Here is a 22,274-nt window from a genome sequence, read left to right as displayed (position 1 = left end):
CCTCTCATTTACTTCAGTGTTGTGTTCCCAAAACACAGTCATGTCCCAGAGGACAGTGGAGGCAGGAATTTAAATTGACCTGACTAAACAGGAAGACAATCATGCAATCTTTTTATTTGATCATCACATAAACATTTATAAAGCACGTAGTATGTGCTGAAGCTAAACCAACCTAGTCTCTTTCTTAAAACGTGCACCAAGTAGGAAAAGAGAGCCTTGTCAAGAGACCATTGTGATACTTTCAGATAATGCTAAATGACCGAGGAAAATGTTCAGTTTCACCCCGTGTCATCAGGGTCAGCTTCTAGGGACCAGGATTCTTGGGTGGAGTTTTAGGGAAGGGAGAAGGGCAGAAGTGAGGAGGGCATTTAGGGAAAAGATAACCTCATGTGCAAGGATTCAGAAGTGGGAAAGCTCCGAAGATTGGAGAATTACAGCTTAAGCTGGAAAGAAAAAGTTGGGTGCCAAATGACACCCTGTCAGACACCTTCCAATGTGAAAGTGGAAGCACATTCCTTTTGCTGCTGGTGATAATGCCTCAAATTTACATTTTGTGTTAATTTGACTTCATTTACATAATGACTTATTATAAAGAATCTCTTAGATGTTGTCTAATTGTCCTCTTTCTCTTGCTAACCCCAAGGCTGAGAAAGTCAAGGTAATGACCTTCAAGGCAAAGAAATCCGATTTGATATTTTGCTGTGTCAACCTCATTTTAAGATCACAACTTATGTCAAGGAAATAGTATAACAAGAACGCTGAAGATACTTGGAATCCGCCATCTTCCTTTTCTTAACCCACAGAAAAAGCTACTTTGTATATTCCCTCCTGTATTTATTTGCCCACATGCATATATATTTTTCTGGTAGACATAATGTACGTACTCTCTGTTTTTCCATTAATATTACATAATTATCAGGGTTTTTGCTTCTGACAGTATTTTTAATTCTAGTCTTTCATACATGCCTAATATTCTATAGAACTGACTTTGGAAAATAGTTATGCTTCAGTTTTTAAATAGTTTAGGCAACATTGTAATGACAGTCTTTGTGTATAAAGATTATTTCTTCTGTTAGATGTTTTCCCTAAGAACTTCAGTAACTCTTAAGAATTTCTTTTTTCCTCCCATTCATGTACTTTAAATAACCATTTCAGCACAAATTTTTAATTCATTTTACTTTCTTCATATAGCAGCCTTACTAATGCATCAGTCCAAAAATCTTCTTTATATAGTATGCTGTAATACAATACCAAGAGTCCCTCCCATCAATGTAACTGTGATGCTTAGGATTTCAGCTGCCCAGGCTATGGAAATATTTGACAGATTGTAATGGCCATATAAAGTCTTTTCACCCTGAAAGTCTGAAACCCCTCTATATTGTTTCCTAGCTTTATTTTCTTGGAGTTTGTATCTTGCATCACCATAATTCATCATAACTCATTCTATACTTAGTATTCCTTTAAATATTTTCTTCATTTTCCTGTTTTAGTGATGTTATTTACCACTGGATTAATACCCCTCCATCCTTCTTAATGTTTGAAATTATTGTTGTATTTGTACCTGCCTCCTGCTTCTTGGTGATTCCTTGACATTTCTTTATATCAGTAAGTTGGTTCCTAAGGTCACTGAAAGCTCTTTTTTTTGCTGCAGCATACACTTAAAATATGACCCAGCAATTTCACTCCTGGGTATTTACATTAGAGAAATATTCATGCAAAACAGGTACCTGAATGTTTATAACAGCTCTACTCATATTCATCAAAAAAACTATTTAGAAACAACTCAGATGACCTTCAGTGGGTGAATGTATAGCACACTGTGGTATGTCCATACAGTGGAATAGTATGCAGCAACAAAAAAGGAGCTATTCATACACACAACAAATTGGATGAATCTCCAAGGATTGATGTGGAATTAAAGAAGTCAGTCTTGAAAGATTACATACTCTTTGATTCTACTTATATGACAGTCTTGAAAAGAGAAAACTATAGTAATGAAGACTAGATCAGTGGTTGCCAGGTGTTAGGGATTGGGGGAGGGCGTGACTACAAAGGGATAGTGTGAGTCTGGGGTAGTGGTAGCACTGTTCTGTGTCTTAATTGTTTGATGGCAACACAAATCTATATATGTGTAAACATTCATAGAAATGTACACCAAAAGATCATTTTTATTGTAAATTTTAAAAATATAAAAAGATCCAAGTTTCCAGGCCAGGTGCAGTGATTCATGCTTGTAATCCCAGCACTTTGGAAAGCCAAGTTGGGTGGATTGCTTGAGCCTTGGAGTTCGAGACCATCCTGGGTAACATGACTAAACCCTGTCTCTACCAAAAACAATATAAAAATTAGCCTGGTGTGGTGGCACATGCCTGTAGTGCCAGCTACTTGGGAGGCTGAGGTGGGAGGATCACTTGAACTGAGGAGGTAGAGATTGCAGTGAGCTATGGTCACACCACTGTACTTCCAGCCTGGGCAATAAGAGCAAGACCTGATCTCAAAAAATTAAAGTTAAAATTAAAAAAAAATCCCAATTTCATCAAACTAGTCATATGTCCTTTGGCAAATGATATAACCTTTCTAAATCTCAATTTATTTTTCCTACAAAATGTGGAAAATACTCTCTACCTTGGAGAGGTGTTCTAAAGATGAAATAAGATGTTATAAACCATCTCCATGACATACTAGATGCTCCTCTTTCTCCTTTCCGTGGCAGCTGTTTCTCACTGGGAGCAGATTCTTTTTTATTATTATCATCACTGTGCTTTTTTACAGCTATTTGGCTCTTAGGTAGCAGCCTGGAGCCACTGAGGGTTTCAAGCAGGAAAGTGACATGATCTGATCTTCATTTTTAAAAGATAATTTGAGCAGCTTTGTGGAGAGTGGTAAGGAATGCCGGGGGGCGGGGGGGTGGTGGTAAGAGTTGAAACAAAGAAGCCAGTAAGAGTTGTTGGAGTTGTCCAGGTGAGAGATGATGGTGTAGACTCCAGTGGGAGCCATGGAGAGGGGGAGAGGAGGAGGGGGGTCTTATTTTGGGAGGAGGTAGAACAAAGTAGCTTGATGCTGGCTTGAGGGGTGAGGAAAGATAAATGGTGATGTCATTTACTGAGATGAGAACTCAAGGGAGGAGCAAACTTGAGCGGGTGGGTTGTGGTCAGCATTAAAAGTCAAGAATTCTGTCTGGGCATGTTGGGATTGGAAACCAAGTAAGCACTTGGACCAAGGACCAGGCAGTGTTATCTTGTTCATTTCTAGGACTGCAGCACACACACAGCAGCTGGGGCTTCCTCCTCAGCCCTTCCAGATAAGGCTGGGGGAACTTTGAGCTGCTCCTCCTTAGACTCACTCAGCCTTGAGGATTTTAGCAAAATTTATCTCTTTAATCCATTCCTGAGAGGGATTGTAGAACCTTCTACCAGAATTCAAATTATGCTATTATTCTAAGTGAAGTAACGCGGGAATGGAAAACCAAACATCATGTGTTCTCATTCGTAAGTGGGAGCAAAGCTATGAGGATGTGAAGGCATAAGAATGGCAGCATGGACTCTGGGGACTCAGGGGGAAAGGGTGGGAAGGGGTGAGGGATAAAAGACTACACACTGGGTTCAGTGTACACTACTCGGGTGATGGGTGCACCAAAATCTCACAAATCATCACTAAAGAACTTACTCATGTAACCAAACACCACCTGTTCCCCAAAAACTATGGAAATAAAAAATTTTAAAGAAAAAAAGGACTCAGATTATGCTCATATTATTCACTGCTGCCAGATTTTTTTCTTTTCCATTTAATGAGATTTAAGGAAAGGAGGCATGTAGCATTTTCAAATACCTAGCCTGGAAGTCATCAATCATTTTGTGTAAGATTGAAAAATATTATTAAACTACTGAGAATGATGACACATGTATGACATAGAATATGCTAAGAGATTATATTCCAACATATTTGGTTATTTCTGTTATCTTCAAATTTCTAGTTTTGGTACAGACAATGAAAGAAATTACATACATACTTTTCCTTGATAACTACCAAATCCAGTTGATAACTATCAAATAGCTATTTCCTTTGGGAAGGCAGGAGCAGGCATGGGATTTGGGAAGGGGTTTTGAAGAAGCCTCCATTGTATCTACAAAAAGTTAAAATTCCATAGAGCTGGATATAGGGTCAGTGTGTTCATCAGTCATCTGTGTTTAAAAATATTTTATAACTTAAAAATGAAAAAATGTTAACATATAAATACAAATAATTTTAAAATCTGAACATAAAAGACAATGCCCTCCTTCCACCCACTCTACCCTCATTAATCACCTTAAAGAGTGATCTCTTGGGTTTTTCTCTCAGAAAAATGTAATTACTTTGTAATGAAATGTTAATGTTATGTTCTATTCTTAAAGTCACTTGTTACAGTGATGAAGCTATGACCTAATAGAGTTGCTAAATTTTCTTCTAAGTCATTCTTCTTTTAGTATTTTATATTTATCAAGTGAGCTGGTGATGATCTGGAACTTATTTGTTGTTTTCACAAATATAGGACTATCTCAGCAAAAACTCATCATCAGGCTGTTAACTTCAACATTTTCGAGGGCATGGTTTGCCACGGGGTGCCCCTTGTGACTATTTCAAGAGGCAAAGTGGTGTATGAAGCCGGAGTGTTCAGTGTCACAGCAGGAGATGGGAAGTTTATTCCTCGAAAACCATTTGCTGAATATATTTACAAACGAATAAAGCAGCGAGACCAGGTGAGTGTGCCACAGTGGGATACTGCTACAGGTCAGACTGTCTCCTGCTCCTGGATATCTGGTTGGTAGTGGTGGTGTTGACACTACACTTGGTTTAAGGTGTTCCTGGGGTGTCAGGATTGATATGAGAGATTAGAGATGCCATGTTTTAGAGAAAGGATCACTGTTGGATGGATGCATTTCCCCTTGCAGACTGATAGGTCAGTTCGGGATTTCCAGATTGTGGGAGAATCTGGTGGGGGCTTTTGGCAATTGTGTTAGTCAGGGTCCTCCAAGAGGCAGACACCCAGATGGATACAGGTGTATGAGTTTTATTAGGGGAAACACCCGTGAAAGAAACTAGGAGATGGCTGGAAAAGATTGGGAGAGCCCTCAGATTTTAAGTTAAGTCTGAAACCAGTGAAGAAAAGAAAGGGAGAAAATGGGTAAAGGATCATCCTGGAATACCCTACAGTCTAGGGGAGGCTGAGAAAGGCCTTCAGGGAGTCCTAGAGCCATGTCTCAGATCTCCCAGCTACAGGCCAGGCCCAGTCATTGGCTGAGAGCCACTGTGGGAGGTGTGACCTCTGTGCATTAGTGTAATGGAGTTCAGAGTTCAGCCCCAGCCCCTTGAAAAAATGTGCTCCCAGTTGAAGATCTGCAAGGTTTGTTTTTATGACCACCAGCGCAATGGTGGAGTTTTGGACTGGAGAAGACCTAAATACAAATTCTGTCTTGCCCTCGCCACCATTTCCTAGCTGTGTGGCCTTGAGCAAGTTTCTCCATCCTCCTTGGGCTCAATTCCCTCATCTGGAAAATGACAACAATGTTTCCTTCCTAACAAATTGTGACACTCAAATGGGTTTTTTAAATGAAAGGCATGGCCCAAAGCAGTAGCTCACCACACCTGTAATCCCAGCCCTTTGGGAGGCAGAGGTGGGATAATCACTTGAGGCCAGGAGTTTGAGAACAGCCTGGGCAACAGAGTGAGACACCATCTCTACAAAAAATTTAAAAATAAAAGATAATTAGCCAGCCACACCAGTGCACTCCAGCCTGGGCAACAGGTTGGTAGGAGGTCAATAAATGTCATTTTTGTCTCTTTGCTTTCCCCTTTTGATGAACAAATCTATATCAAAGACCCCTGTTATTATAAAAGAGATATTTGGGCTTTCACACAAGTTTTGTTTAGTTCACACAGAGTTTGAAATAATTTTAAAATTTTGCTATGCCAAATACACTAAAATATTTGAGAATTTTAGATTTTAAAAATCTAGATTTCTGGATTTGGGGGCCACGGGAAGCAAACCTGTGTCCTCAATCCCACATGGGTCCAATGGGCCAGAGCTAGATGGCAGGCCCCTAGCTAGGAGGTATTTCTGGGTTTCACCCAGAAGGCTTCACACATTACTTGCCTGGCCATGTAGATGGTAGTGTTTGCCACCCTTGGACTAGTTCTAAGGCTTCTCCCTCTTCTTTCTATTTTTCAAATGTACCTCTCCTTTTCCAGAGCTCTCTGGCTGTTTTTTTGATTCAGTTCATTTGGATCTTGTAGACTCTTTGGTTTCTCCTCTAATGTCTTGTGAAAAATTTTTACTTGTGGATTCTCAGAGTCCATTACGCAAGATTTATCCATTTTTAAACACTTCCTAAGGCTTTGATTAGGTAAACAAATGTTCTCACGTGCTTTAAATTATCAGAAATGCTATAGCTCTTTTTATTCTGTATTTATATGCTCAGTCAAAATAGATGGTTTAAGGTTACAGTTAATATTTCTGGGGAGTTAGTTTATAAATGTTAACACTAATGAGTGACAAGTAGGTGGTAACTATAAGAATCCTAGGATCCTAGGTGTTTCTGAAGATATATGTGATAAATAACAGCAGCACTAACATTTAGTGAGTGCTTACTGAATGCAAGACACACTGCTAAGGTCTCTGTCACCACAATAACCCTGGGAGGGAGGGAGGTATTTTTTTCACTTAAAATTAAAGAACTGGACAGGCATGGTGGTTCACACCTGTAATCCTAGCAGTTTTGGAGGCCGAGGCAAATGGATTGCCTGAGCTCAGTAGTTCAAAACCAGTCTGGGCAACATAGTAAAACCTCATTTCTACTAAAAATACAAAAACTTAGCCAGGGGTGGTGGTGCACTTCTGTAGTCCCAGCTACTTCAAAGGCTGAGGCACGAAAATAGCTTGAACCTGGGAGGTGGAGGTTGCAGTAAGCCAAGATCACACCACTGCACTCCAGCCTGGGTGACAGAATGAGACTCCATCTTAAAAAAAAAAAAAAAAAAAAAGTTAAAAAACTGAAGCTTCAAGAAATTAAGAAATTTGTTCAAGTCACACAAGCAAGTATATGGCAGGGCCAGGACATAAACCCTGCTTATCTGATTCCAAAAACTTTATCCTTAAGTAATAATAGATACTGTAAATTATAAACATTGAGTTGAATGAAGTAATGAAGGATAAGTTACTCAGCATTTGTTTTGGAAAAAAATCTCTCAAGGAAAACGTTAATCTAAGTTGGAGGCACTGATGGCAGCTGGTGCATTCATGAGACTATAGCAGTAATCTAGGAGATGAACAGAGAGGGTGGATTTAGAATATCATAAAGTAGTAAAATCAATAGAACTGGGTGTTAGATTATATGACACCTCAAGTGGATCCAAGGCAGGGCCAATCTTGGCATCAGTTCCAGTTGCTTCCAGCAGGGGCGCTAGACTAACAGGGAACCCTGATGGACCATATTTAAATGCTTGACTTTGCCTTAGTCTTCTTGCAGAGAAAATGTTTTGAGGCAGCAGAGGTCCTCAAATCACTGGTTTCATCAGTTCTCCTTTGCAAATTGTTTTGTGATTTTTTGGCAGAATTAATGCCAACTGCAATTTTTATGAGTTCACTATCAATTCTGTGAATTATTTTAGTTTCTTAATACTTTTTTCTAATATCAAATTTTTAGGCATTTTAGTGCATCATTGTTTTAAAAATACCAATACATGATAGTTATCATGTGTTGTTTTGAGCACTATCTGCCAAGCTCTGTACTAAGTGGTTTATATTCATTATTTTACTTAATCCATGCAACAAGCCAAGTGGTAGGTATTATTGTTCCCATTTTACAGAATAGAAAGCTGAGTCTCAGTAAGATTAAGTAACTCCCTAGGTTAAGCATTAAGTAAGCCTAAGAGTCAGGATTTGTGATAAGGTCTTTTTGATTCCTACTGTACCACTGGACCTCTGTAGAGACAAAAAAAACGGAAGAAAATAGTCATGAAACCCAAATCACAGAGAAATGCCTTATTAAAAAAATGTTGGTGTGGAAAAGATATTAAATAAAATGGATAAAATTAAATGAGATTTGGGAACTGTCTGGAGATGGTTCCTTATGGCATTAGGCAAAGACAACTCACAGGATAAAAATATCACATAAAGGTTAAGAAAAAGAATTATAAAAACTCTAGATTTTTAAACTCACATGAGGTTATCAAAGTCTGTGCTTTGGTTTTCATTTCAAATACTCAGATTTCTTTGTGAGTGAGGATAAGAGTTTGAGGGCAAGCAGGAATAGCCAATGCTATTTCTTTGCTTATCTGTTATCCCTACCAAGAAAATTAATCACTTCCTATTCTGGACTCCCAAAGCACACAGTACAGAGTCACATCAGCATTTGCCAGTCCCTGAACTCAGGTGGTCTCCTGGCTAGAGTGTTAATTCCTTCAGAGCAGCATCTTACTCTTTTTTGCCAGTACTTGGTACATAGCAGGCATCTGGTAAATGAATAAACTGCAAACAGAAGGAGCAAAGGCTATAGTTTCAGAGGTGCATAGAAGGAAATTTAACTAAATTTACCCAGCACATTGTCCCTGCCTTATTTCAAATAGTGGGATTATCTGTGACAGCTTGATTCTTATCTATGATTTTATTACATAATAATAAAATTTGTCAGCATCATACCATTCAGCTATTACTGTTACTGGATCTTTTGGGAAATTTCAAAGGAAAGAAAAGACATTTTTATCTGATTTGACAGCTTTGGGGAATTGTTAATTTATTTATTTTAAAATGTAGACAGCTGATCCTAAGGGAAAATATTGAATCAGAAGATGAGGCATCAAATTTTATTTGATAAATATAACATAATAGAATATATTTCAACTTCATATAAAAGTTGTTTAAGGAAAGGAAAGTAAAGGAAAAGAGGGAGGGGAAAATGTAACAGCAACTTGGATGTTCAAGATAATTCTGACTGAGCAAAATTACGTATTATTACTTGTTTACCAAAATATATAGCTCTTTAAGTTAAAATGGGTTATGTTTCTTGAATTTTTGTGTGTTTAGAGTATTATAAGTTCCAACAAAATGTGAAAGTATAGACATTTGTTAAGTCATCTCTTTTTTTTCAGTGGTAGGGAACCCCAACCTTTTCTGGAAAATCAGGGTCACATTGCATTTTACAGAGAAACAGGAATAGCTTGGAGTAATGTATGGTTTCAGAATACTGCTGCCAAAGCTTTTAAACTGGGTTGTATCTTTGCAATGATAAGCATAATTTGCCTTGTAGATAAGATAAAATCGAGTGGATGGCTGCTTTGGTCCTTGAGATGGGTATTCTCCATTTCTGAAATAACCATTTGTCAATGTCTTTCTCAAGGTGGTAGCTCAGAGAAAATAATTTAAGACATATCACTTTCCATATAATCCTAATTTCTTCAGATTAATTACTAACAATACAAGGTAACACAAGAGACATATGTATGCATCTCTGCCCATCTCTTCATTCAGTGGTGTCAGTTTGGTAGCTTGAAATCAGCCAGGGAAGGAGTATTTACACCACAGAAATAGGCAGGTGCTTTAAGTTAGGACTTGAAGGGTGGTGAGGAAAAGGGAAGGCAGAGATAGTTGTTAATATTTACCAGCACATCACTATACACAAGACCCTTTCTAAGTACTCTTTTTCATGCTTTATCTAATCAGTCAACATTCGTTTAGTAAATATTTATTGACCACCAATTCTGTTCCAAGCACACTTTAATTCTTACAACAACCCTTGGAGGTAAGTAGTGATATTCCTATTTTATAGATTAAGAAATACAGGCTCAGTGAGCTCACCTAGTTACTAAGTGACAGTGTTGGGACTCAAATCCAGGTTTGTCTACCTCCAAAGCCAATCCCTTTAACCTGTATCACTGCAGTATCCTAACCATAAAGTTTAATCTCTACTCAAACAAATAGCCACCCATTCCCCCATCCTCAGGATATCACTCCCTCAGACTCCCCTCTGCACAGAGGGTTCACTTCCTCTTGGACTGGCAAATTTACCAGAGGAACCAGCCCTGAAATGAGACAGCCCAGCTTTGTAGCTCACAGCATATTTATTTATTTATTTATTTATTTATTTATTTATTTATTTATTGCTTCAAATCTTTCCCTCTCCCACTCCAGCCAGGATATTTTAAGGATTAAATTGAGATATTTGGTAAGTTGTAAACATCATCAAAATGTCACTTTTCATTGTTATAGATCACCGGTCGCACCTATGGCTTCCTCATGTACTAGTGATTCACAGAGCCCTGGGTAGCTCAGTTCAATGTGTACCGAGCGCCCTGTAAATTCACCAGGCCAGGCGTGGATTTCATTCTCAGGGAGTCACTGTTTATTTGGTCTGTTTGCTGTTGACCCAGCATCTGCTGTTTGGTATTTGGAAGTTCTGTTGTCTTTATTGATATTTTAGTATCTTAGCCTCTATGAACAGCATTCAATAATTAATACCTTTGGGATTCTTCTCTGTTGATCTTGCTATTTTCAGAAAATCTAGCATCCAGCTGAGCCTGGTGGCTCATGCCTGTAATCCCAGCACTTTGGGATGCTGAGGTGGGTGGATCACCTGAGGTTGGGAGTTCAAGACTAGCCTGGCCAACATGGTGAATCCCCCTCTCTAACTAAAAATGCAGAAATTAGCCGGGAGTGGTGGTGCATGTCTGTAATCCCAGCTTCTTGGGAGGCTGAGGCAGGAGAATCATATGAACCCAGAAGGTGGAGGTTGTAGTGAGCTGAGATTGCACCACTGTACTCTAGCCTGAGTAACAGAGTGAGGCTCTTTCTCAAAGAAAAAAAAAAAAAAGAAAATCTAGCATCCCAGCACATTCCATCCTCAGCAGGCAATATGATTAACTTTCTCTTTTCTTTTTTTTTTTTAGACAGAGTCTCACTCAGTTGCCCAGACTAGAGTGCAGTGGCATGATCTCGGCTCACTGCAGTCTTCACCTCCTGAGTTCAAGAAATTCTCCTACCTTAGCCTCCTGAGTAGCTGGGACTACAGGCGTAGGCCACCACACCTGGATAATTTTTGTATTTTTAGTAGAGACAGGGTTTCACCATGTTGGCCAGGCTGGTCTTGAACTCCTGACCTCAAGTGATCAGCCCGTCTCAGCCTTCCCAAGTGCTGGGATTAGAGGTGTGAGACATCATGCCGAGCCCAATATGACTAAATTTACTATCAACTTATGTCTTCGTTTTTCCTTGTTTACCTAACCAAAAAGCATTTCTGCAATTATGAAAGTGTAATGATAATTGGAATTAATGTTTATTTATAGAACCACAAATTATATAATTATCATTTCCATCTCTCTATTAATTTGTCACAATGACAAGTATCATCAGATACCGAGAACTCAAGTTCAATTCTCATTTACCAAAGTAAACCACCAATGTCCTGCTAGGCGAGATGCCACTTATGTCTTCTGTATGACTTATATTTTGTGCGTGCTGCTATAACAGAATATCTGTGGCTGGTTAATTTATAATGAACAGACATTTATTAGCTCACATTTCAGGGGGCTGTGAAGTCCAAGAGTGAGGAGTTGGCATCTAGAGAGGGCCTTCTTGCTGTGTCATCCCACCGAGGAAGGCATCACATGGCAGAAGGGCAAAGAGAGGAGAAGGGGGAGAGCCAAAGGGACCAAACTTGTCATTTGATAAGGAATCCACTCCCAAGATAACAGCATTAATCCATTCATAAAGGCAGAGTCCTCATGGCCTAACCATCTATTAAAAGTCTCACCTCTTAATACTGTTACAATGGCAATTCAATTTTAACATGAGTTTGAGAGGGGACAAACATTCAAACCACAGCAACGACCACTCGTGGTTTTACCCTCAAGTCATTTTATTTGATTGTGATACCATCAAGATGGAAAGAATTGCTGTCAAGGTGTGATCATCTAATCTTGACCAGCATGTACTAGGGGGAAAAAAAACCCCCATAATCAGATTAGCCTTCCAATGGTGTGTTCTCAGGACTTGAGTCTCTTGAAGTATTCCTTGAGAAAGCTGTCAAATAATTTTAGATTATGTTACCCTCAGGTGATACAATTGCCCAATATCATCAAAAATTTCAACAGGTCCTACAGTCAAGAAATCTCCCCTCATTTAACAAATGTTTGTGGAGCACCAGCCACTATTCCAGATCCTGAGGATATAGGCATTAATAAGACAGCCAGTCTGATCACAAAGAGCTTACATTCTACTTGTTTCAACTGTGGTTCATGGTGCTTATGTTCTAGTTGTGTTTGAGACAATTTTACACCTCTTTGTGCTGTAGCCAATGAGCACAAAGGAGATAAAGGAGTCTGGAGATCAAGAGACATCAAAGCTGGAGATAAAATTCGGGAATCATAACATATAGATTTAAAACCGCGAGTCTAAGGTCACCAAGGAGACTATATTAGAGAAGAAAGTGGGCTTACAACAGAGCTCTGGGCCCACCAACCTTCAGAGGTGGAGGAGAAGAGCAAGCATCAGTGGAGCCTGAGAAGGCTGACCAGTGAGGCAGGAAGACCATCAGGAGAACATGGAGTCCCAGAAGGCGAGAAGAGAAACCTGCTGTCTTTGTTCAATCCAGAATACTCTGTTTCTTCATCCTGGTTTTTTTCTGTGTTTTATGCTGCATAAATGTCCTCTAAGAATTAGGTATGCTTTTGGCCAGGAGAATAGCAATGGAGTCTTTATTATCACCATACTCATCTAGGATGCCAGAGAAAGAGGCTCACTTTATTTTGACCCTGACTGCTAGTGTCAAGTACATGCATTAAGCAATGGCTCTGCCATATGCTGGGGTCTGTGTCAGGCTGGGCAGTTCATACTTCAGACAGAGGTTTGCCATTGTCGTTAGAGAGAAGGAATAAGACAAGCATTGCTAAGTGTTGGAGGTTAAGTCTACTTAGAAAACAAATGTGCAGCTGAACTTTTGAATAACAGCAGTGACGGTTTCAGATTCTGCAGAAGGAGTGCCATCACTTTTCCATTTTGTCACAGTGAACATCTAGTGATGTCCTAAAACATGCCCAGAGAACAATGCCAGGAGCGACAGACAGCACAAAGATGAAGAAGGCATGAATCTAGCCATCATAGAGCTTATGTGACCCACTTCTAAGGATGAGCAAATATTAAAGGGTTAAAAGGGCTGAGAGGCTTGAGACTAGAACTTAAGTTGTCTTTGATTTCTGTCAACTTATCTATCAAAGGGAAAGACTGTGGAGTGTGAGGCAGCACAAGACTCCTGACAGGCGGCTGCTTGTTTCGGAGGTGGCCGTGCACGCAGGTGTGGCTCCCATCCACGGCTATTCTGAGAGGAAAGCAGACCTGGCCCACCCAGAGCCTCAGAGGCAGGCAAGAGAGAGACGGTATGCAGGTTAGACCCGGCCAGTCGAGTCAGAGACGTGTGATGGTCAGCGTGACCAGGGTGACAAGCCGGACATGACTGGCTCCATGACTGAACAGCCAGAAAGCAGTTTGTAGGCAGCCGGCCACAGAAAAATTACAGCCCAGGCCAGGCTCAGTGGCTCACGCCTGTAATCCCAGCACTTTGGGAGACTGAGGCAAGTGGATGACTTGAGGTCAAGTCATCAAGACCAGCCTGGCCGAAGTGGCGAAACCCTGTCTCTACTACAAATACAAAAATTAGCTGGCCATGGTGGTGTGCACCTGTAATTCCAGCTACCTGGGAGACTGAGATATAAGAATCGTGTGCATGTAAGAGGTGGAGTTTGCAGTGAGCCGAGATCGTGCCACTGTGCTCCAGCTTGGGTGACGGAGTGAAACTCTATCTCAAAAAAAGAAAAAAAAAAAAAAAAGAAAGAAAAGAAGAGTACAGCCTGGAGAACAGATAAATGATGCAGCACAACAAAAGAGCATGACAGAAACTGAGTCAGCCCAGGCCAGGCCAAACCACAAAAAGAAGAAAGCAGGCTTAGATGGGAAGCCCCCTTCATACCTCCCTCCCCCAAAATCCCTTCTACCCATATCTATTGAGTGCTTGTTATGGAGAAGGAGAGTAGCACACCAGCCCTCTGTCTGCTGGGGGAGACTGACAAGTGTACAGATTATTCCAGAAACCTGGGGTAAGCAAGATAGTGCATAGGGCACAGAGGGCCAAAGTTTCCTAGACTGATGATTAGCTGAGCTGAGTAATAAAAGAGAAGTCAGATAATTACACAACAGTGAGAGCGGCAGCCTAGCCCATGCAAAAGCATGGCCCTGACCAGGAGCTACCAGGAAGGATTCTGATGTGCCTGGAGTGGGTGGTGCATGTTCCCAGAGCCTGCAAGCTGGGTTCTGGGGAAGCATCCTCTAGGTGATGGAGCAGCCTGTAGAGCAAACCCAGCCCTGAGTGAAGAGGACAGGCCCTGTGTGTGATGGCCCCACCTGAGTCACCGGCATGGGCAGTCAGTTCCCAAGAAGGAGTCCAGGACAGACAAAAAATGAACAGCTGAAAATCCCAAGTAGTGTAGGTTCAAGGAAGTAGCGTAGGAAGAGGGAGACGGAGTGGGATCTGAGGAGGGCTATACAGCACACAGTAGGCAGCACAAAAGTCTGCTCACTTAGGTCACATGCTCCAGAGGCGCTCACTGCAGAAGAGCCTGAAGATTGAACTGAAATCAATAGGCTTTGAATGCCATAGGCTTTGCTGAGTATGAATGCCAAGAGGAGCATAGAGGAGGCAAGCCCTCTAGGTGATAGGCAGGAACGAGCTGAAAGAAGGACATAAATCTTGGTTTGCTCGGATGGGCCTGGATTATACTTATGTTAATTATGTTTAGTGCCCTTTTCATGTTCAGAAGTGTCCTACTTTGGATGATAAATTGTACAGTCACCCCAGGTTTAAGTGATATTCATGCAGTCTGGCTTGGAAAGTAAAGCCAGGAGAGGGAAAAAAAAACAAAAAAAAACAGGGACCAAGGACCTGAAAGGGAGGATGCGGCCAGAGAGTGGGGTATTAGGTGAGTTTAAGGTTTCAGATGTGGTGCTCCAAGGTGGTAGAAACGGGAGGGTGGCGCTTCATTTCCTGGTGTCTGTGTTCCTCAAGCTGATGACAGGGATCAAGGACTGAGTAGCTAGTGAGCCAAAATGGAAGTCCAGCAAAGCATTTAGACAGATACAGAAAGTGGGCAGCCTGTTGAGGGAAGGGCAGGGGTTCCGCCATTTCCTGAGCACTCAGTTGCCCACCTGGTGCTGGGCTTCAAGTTCTGTGGCTGCAGGGGCTGCGGGCCTTGTTCTGTGTTGGATCCTTGGTGTTTGGCATACTCTCTGGGGCTGTGTGAGCTCAGTGAATATCTGCGGAATGAATGAAGAAAATGCTTGGCTCTGGAAATTCTCAGCTATCTGAGAGATAGGTTTATTTCCCCCATTTCATGGATGAGGAAGTAGGCCTGGAGGCATTAATTAACTTGTCAGTTTCCTACACGGAGTAAATGGCAAATGGAGAATTCTAACTGAGATCTGTCTCACTTCAAAGGTCACACTGTTGATCACTACAATGTATTAGTTTTGGTGGTCAAGATGAGACCCACAGTAATTTGTTATCTGTGTGTGTGTGTGTGTGTGTGTGTGTGTGTGTGTGTGATTTCAAAACTCTGCTCAAGCACTGACAGCTCTAGCTGAATCCAGCAGAGGGTTCTGCTGCATAGTCGGTCACCAACGAGGTGAGATTCTGTGGACAATTCATAATGCACAGAGACAGTCAGGAAAGGGGAAAGCACACACAATTGCTAGAACCTGAAGCAACTGCTCTGAGTGTTAGGAGAGGTACAAAGAAGCACTGCAAACTCAGGCAAGTAGGATTGGAGCTAGAAGAAAAAGTCAGATGTTGGAAAGGACAGTAGGAGACAATTGTGGGACTCAGAAGGGCATGAGGATATGGCAGAGGCCCCAGTGAGTGTCCCTGGGCCTCTGTCTGTTGCAGATTAGTACCCACAAAAAGTGGGACAATCCAGATTCTCAAGGTTGCCAGGAATTTCTTTGAAAGGCCAAGGGGATGGGGAGGCATGTGATAAATTTACAAGATGGTTTTTTTGCTCTCACAATTATTAAAGGGAGCTACACTTAACTTTGAACTCAAGAAAATAAACCACAAAAGAGAAATGAAATGTTCTTTTTCAGACTTGCACACCTACCCCCGTGGAGCGTGCACCCTATAAGGGAGAAGTCGCCACACTGAAATCCAGAGTGACAAAAGAAGATGCCACAGTGGGGACCAGGAAACAGGCCCAACCCTGAAGTGTGTGCTGTCGGTAAGGGACTGTGGACGAGAAAAGTCTTCCTGCATGAGAGCATATGAAATTAGCATCTCTCCTCATAAGAGTTGAAGAGACCAAGGTCAGATGCTTCACAGTGATCTAAGACTCAAGGACAATTGAGCCCAGGGACGACTGATCAAAGCAGAGCATTTAGATAAGGCTTCCAGATTGTAGTAGGCCTTGGGCTTGCTAGAAAGTCATTCTTTGAGATGTTAGGAAACATTCAATACAGCCTTGGGGAATCAACTATGAGCAAGATGCAGCAAGGAGGCTGATAGCATACAGAGGGAACTACTTAAGACAGGGAGTACAATTTCATGGTCAAAATTTACAAATGGATTAGGACCTTATCTGGAGAAACGCATCTTCATATTGTAAATACAATGGTATTCTACAATTTAGAATAAATGAAAAATGAATAAAATGTTGCTTTAGGGGGTATAATCCTCCAGGAAAATTCTTCGATAGTATCTGATTATTTCACAATTAGTTCTGGAAATAATATTACAGATACAGTCATTTTTGCAAAAGTATTTGAGCACTTCATCAGTTTTCTCTGTCTTTTGACAGGCTGATCTTTCTTTTCTGAAGTGTCTAGTATCATCGTCCTTGTCAATTTTCTTTCTTCAGTTGTCTTCTGGTCCTGTTCTCTCAGATCCCCATTTAACAGTGGCTTTGCTGTAATTTTAGCATCTCCCTAATATCACTTCCACTAACTTCATGAAATCTACATGTTTTGCCAGTTTTGCAATTTTGCTAGACTCTTAATTTTTTTTTTTTTTTAATGTGTGATATGTTTTCAGACATTTCAACACGTGGCCATCTGCACAAGACTTAACCCCAGAGGTTGACCTAATGGACCTGGTTAGACATTTGTGTTAATGAGAGGCACAGTTTGACAACGGTCTGGCTTTCTACATACTGAAGCACTGCACCTTTTCACATTTTGACAACCTCTTGTTCCCTGCATAAATCCTGTTCCTGCAGGGATTTGGATAATGAGGGCTTGAATGGCAAAGCCCTCTGTGCTACATGCGATGTTCTTTCATTATTGAACGGTGTGTGTTTAACAAGACTACCTAGCCCAAGGTCTCAACCTTTTTGTCATTTTCAGACTACCAGAATTATTCTTCTAATCCAGGATGATTTTGTTAAAAATTCAGGGAAAGATTAGTAAGAGAAAGAAATGTGATTGAATGCTATAACATGCTATTAATGACATTTATAGGAGCAGGATTAGTGTTTACTTTGATTATAGCATTTCTTGGGGGCTCGGTTTGAATTCTGCATCTCTTTGTGAGGGAGAATGTTCCAGTGAGTTCCTTTCATTCTCTTCAAAGGTAAAATCAGAGGGAAGGAGGCTGCCATTCCTTTCACAGCCAAACGTTGTCAACCCATGGAGAAGCAGGCCTTATTCGACTCCCTGGGATCCTTTAGAAAAAAATCACCGCTCTAGACTTCTTTGATTTTCTTTCAGAAGCAATTGCTGTCTTTCTCACTGTGTCTTTGTTGCTGCATAAGATTGAAGGTATAAATGTATATTGTTGTGATGGAAAGGCTGTGTGGAAATTCATTGATGATACTTTAAAATGTCATCTTTGCTTGTACTAGATTTCTTAGAATTTTTAAAAATCATTTTCTTGTTTAAATAGTTTCTTTTTTAAAAAAATGGTTACATTAGTTTTAAAAAAGCTCTGTGATTTTACTTTTTATTGTAATTAATAAACATTGAGATCTTCGTTTTATATCTTATCTGATTTATTTGTGTCTCCTTCTATCTAGTGGGATTGAGATTCTAGGAGGTTGGTTTTCATTTGAGAGCATGAGTTCCTGGCCATGTCTCTTCAGCAACTTTTGGAAATCTAGTCTCAGAAAATCCCACCTAATCAAATTAGATGCTCAAGTTTAAAATAAGTCCAAGGCAAATTATCCAATCACAATGATGAATGTGGGATTTGAGGGAATTAAATGGAATCAGCATGGCTGAAAGATGCTACGTTAATACCTTCCTTCCCCTACACTTCCTAGTCTATGGTATGATCCTTCTGTGTGTGCAGAGAAGCTAAGATTAGATTTCTTCTCCTGGGTAACTAGGTCAAGCAGGATTTTTAAAACAGGGAATAAAATTGGGGTGATTATGCTCTCCTTGCAGGTGCATCTGCCCCCAACATACTCACTTAGGAGTATATTTGTACATTTAACAAAGGGTAGTAGAAATTCAGTTTACCCAATTGTGATTGGTTTTGAGCACACAGAGAAAGGACAGTGAGCTGCACCTGAAGAAAATCCTTCTGTTTCAATCAAACTACAGCTCTTTTTTCTCAGGTTAAGAGATACTTTAAAATATTTATTTCTCTCCTCTACTTCGGTTGACAATGGGAAGTCTACAATAAGACTACTGAATCCTCTCAAAAGGAATATATAAATTGCTTTCTTACCCCGAAGTCAATTCCCACTCATCCTTTGGTATTCAGCTGAAATAGCACCCCACTAAGAGTCTTACCCAGATCTGACATGCTCCTCCATAGGAGGCCAAGCATACACCCATCACCATGTCTTATCTTGTTGCCTTATAACACCTGTTCTACTTGTCTGTCTCCTCTAGGAAACTGAAAGCTTCTTCAGGACAGGGCCTGTCTGGCTCACTACTATTTCAGCAGCATCTAGCAGACTACCATGCAATTGATGGGTATTCAATGGATATTTATTAATATTCAGATAAGTGAGGAAGTGAAGGAGTTCCTGTTCAGTTCTCAAATTCATAAATTTAGTGAGAACTCTCAACAAAATAGGGACAAACTTTGTAGAACATTTTAGTGTAAGGCTGCTTTAAATGGAGAGCGCAGGTCATTATCTATTTGATAGATCTGTGTGGGAGAATGAAATAGCTATAGGATTCTGCATCAATAAAGACATTTGAAATGAATGTGGAAATCCCTTTGTTGCTTTTATTAGATTTTGTTGCAATATTTTTATGGAAAGATAGGTCTAAATAATAATACAAAGCAACAGAAAAACATAATTCAAGCTATTAATATTTAATACCATAGTTTTCAAGGCTGCCTCACTATGCAGTGAAAGATTTGTCATTAACCAATTGCATTTTTAAGGTCTGCAGAAAGAATAGGTGGAATGAGTAACATTCCTTTTCCATATTCCCCTTCCATTGCCTCCCTCCTCCGCTAGGTACTGTGATGGATTGGGAGGGAACCATGTGTTCATGGTGGGCCCTAAACTTGGCTCCTCTACTGACTAACGATGAGGCCTTGAGAAATTTTTAAAACTGAAATACGAGATTATTGAAACATACAAAAGGCATCAAAATTAACACAACCACATCTCTGAACCTATCACCCAGTGTGGAAAATAAAACTTCAGCAATACGGTTGAAGTCCCCTGTGTTTGTCTCCCTATGGTTTGCCCCTTCCTTCCCCAAGGTAACCAGTGTCCTGATCTGCTGTTTTATTCCAGTGTCCATCATTTATACCTTTTTCTTTTTTTTGAGACAGAGTCGCCCTGTCACCCAGGCTTGAGTGCACTGACTTGGTCTCAGCTCACTGCAACTTCCACCTCCTAGGTTCAAGTGATTCTCATGCCTCAGCCTCCTGAGTAACTGGGACTACAGGCTCCCTGCAACACACCCAGCTAATTTTTGTATTTTTAGTAGAGATGGGATTTCACCATGTTGGTCAGGCTGGTCTCAAACTCCTGACCTCAAGTGATCCGCCTGCCTTGGCTTCCCAAAGTGCTGGGATTACAGGCATAAGCCACTGCACCCAGCCTATACCTTTGCTATGTATGTACATATTTCTAAGCATTGTTTTGCATGTCAGGGGTCTCCAACCCTTGGGCCATGAACTGGTGCACAGCAGGAGGTGAGCAGCGGACAAGCATTGCTGCCTGAGCTCCACCTGCATCAGATCAGCGGCAGCATTAGATTCTCACAGGGCGAACCCTATTGTGAACTGTGCTTGCAAGAATCTAGGTTATGTGCTCCTTATGAGAATCTAATGCCCGATGATCTGAAGTGGGACAGTTTTATCCAGAAACCATCCCTCCCAACCCCTAGTCTGTGGAAAAATTGTCTTCCATGAAACCAGTCCCTGTTGCTGAAAAGGTTGGGGACTGCTGTTGCATGTGGTGAAACCTTACAAAAGCACAACATAGTATATATTGTCTTGATTCCTGCTTTTTTGTGGTCAACATGTTTGGGAGTTGTTTTCATAGGCCTAGTTCTGGTTATTTACTGTATTGCTGTGTAGGACTGCATGGTAATAACCACACCGCAATCTATTTAGGCATTCTCTTGTTTAAAAGACATTTAGATTGTTTCCATTCTTTGCTATCACAAACAACACTGTCATAGGCAATTCTGTGCAGATTTCCTCATGGACATGTGTGACAGCTCCTCCAGGGCACATGCCTTTAGCACAGGGGAGTGGGACTGGTGAATCCTAAGGTGGGCCCTTTCTCGCCTCACTTAAATACTGGCAAATTGTCCTCCAAAGTGGTGAGTTATGCCCTCATTAAGAGAGTGTACAAGTTTCTGTTGCTCCACATTCTCATCAATATCAGATATTGTCCAATTTACTAATTTTGCCATTCAGATCCATGTAAAAGGGATCTTATTGAAGTTTGAATTTGCATTTCCTGAGCGCTAATGAGGCTGAGCTCCTTTTCATTGTGTAAATTAATTGATCTTTCAAAGCCTCCATTTTTTCATTTGTAAGAGGAGAATGATAAGGGTATCTGCCCAATACACATGGACGCTGTGAAGATTATGAAGCTGAGACTGTATGGTCAACAGTGCTAGCTATGATAACTGTGTTAACAGCCATGCAGTGAGTTAATAAATGATGTGCTATCCAGAGACTGCCAAAGTCAACTGTTCTCCTTCTGTGGGGAAGTTCACCATGCTTTGTAGTTCCAACTCCTTTGGCAGCTGCAGAAGCACGGAAGCCAAAAATGGGAAGGATGAGTGAGCCCAGGCACAGGGTGAGGGCGTCAGGCGGGCCTGGAGAGGTTCAGTGGGCCTGGGTCCCAGGCGCTGGCATTGTGAGCTGTCTGAGTAGGAGTGCAGACTGAAATAGGGGAATGGGTAGAGCCTCACTCTCAAGTGACTCGTGCAGGTGCAGCAGGTCCCAGTGTCAGCATCCAGGCCAACTACAGCAGGCCGTTTTCTCTCCTTTCTCTCTATACATGATGCAGTATCCTACAGGGGAATGATTAAGAACTTGTCAGAGGCTTTAAAGTCACAAGAGCCAGTTAAGCAAGATAGGTAAACTTCCTGAGCCTCAGTTTCTCTATTGAAAAAGTAAGAGTAAATAATCATACCTCTTTTTCATGGGATGGTTGAAAGGACACATTGGGATGGCACATGCAAAGCCCCAGCTCTCCCACAGATTCAGCCTTGTCTCCTTCTCTTGCCCTACTACGACTGCCACTCTTTTCATTCCCATGTATCCAATACAGAGCCCCCTGAAGGCAAATATTTAATTAGGTTTATTTTTGTCAAATGTACTTTCTCCCTTTACTTCGTTTTGGAGAATATATGTGGACAAGTTAAAATTAAAAAAAAAAAAAGAAACACAGAGCGTCCATCATTTATTAAACACCAACTGTTTATAAAACACAGAAGCAAACTCCTTAGTTTGGCTGCCACTGGTCCTCAAATGCCTTGCACAGGAAGTGGCACAGAGAAGTGCTCAGTAAATCCTTAATGAGGGAATGAATTAACCTTGGGAACAGAAGATGACAGAGGAGGAGGAGAGGAATAATTCATGAAAGAAAAGTAACACTACTACAAATCATTATTTGTGTCCAGGGGTCAGGACTCCATTTGTCTTAAGAGCCATCCTAGTGTTAATGGTGATTGTAAAAATATAAATGGCACTGGGGAGTGGCCTTCTGAGACTGTGGGCTTAGGCGAGCTTGCACAACCAGCTGCGGGAGTGAAAAAGCATTCAGGGTGTTTTCAAGCA

The 22,274-nt window shown here is 40.9% G+C and overlaps 1 protein-coding gene across 1 annotated transcript in view; it reads left to right on the top strand.

Annotated features, from left to right (window-relative positions):
- Positions 1 to 18,038, top strand: part of DPYS (dihydropyrimidinase) — an 88,593-nt gene extending 70,555 nt beyond the window's left edge. The window contains exons 8-10 of the mRNA XM_011970540.1: positions 4,529 to 4,736; positions 16,157 to 16,287; positions 17,634 to 18,038. Of these exons, the coding sequence (XP_011825930.1) occupies positions 4,529 to 4,736; positions 16,157 to 16,273 (325 nt within the window). The 3' untranslated portion in view covers positions 16,274 to 16,287; positions 17,634 to 18,038. The remainder of the gene's footprint in view (positions 1 to 4,528; positions 4,737 to 16,156; positions 16,288 to 17,633) is intronic.
- The last annotated feature ends 4,236 nt before the right edge of the window (positions 18,039 to 22,274 follow it).

Source organism: Mandrillus leucophaeus, unplaced genomic scaffold (genome assembly GCF_000951045.1).
Source record: "Mandrillus leucophaeus isolate KB7577 unplaced genomic scaffold, Mleu.le_1.0 Scaffold950, whole genome shotgun sequence".
NCBI classification, from domain to species: Eukaryota; Metazoa; Chordata; class Mammalia; order Primates; family Cercopithecidae; genus Mandrillus; species Mandrillus leucophaeus.
Note: the sequence above shows the minus strand (reverse complement) of the source record. Positions and strands in the feature narration are given on the sequence as shown.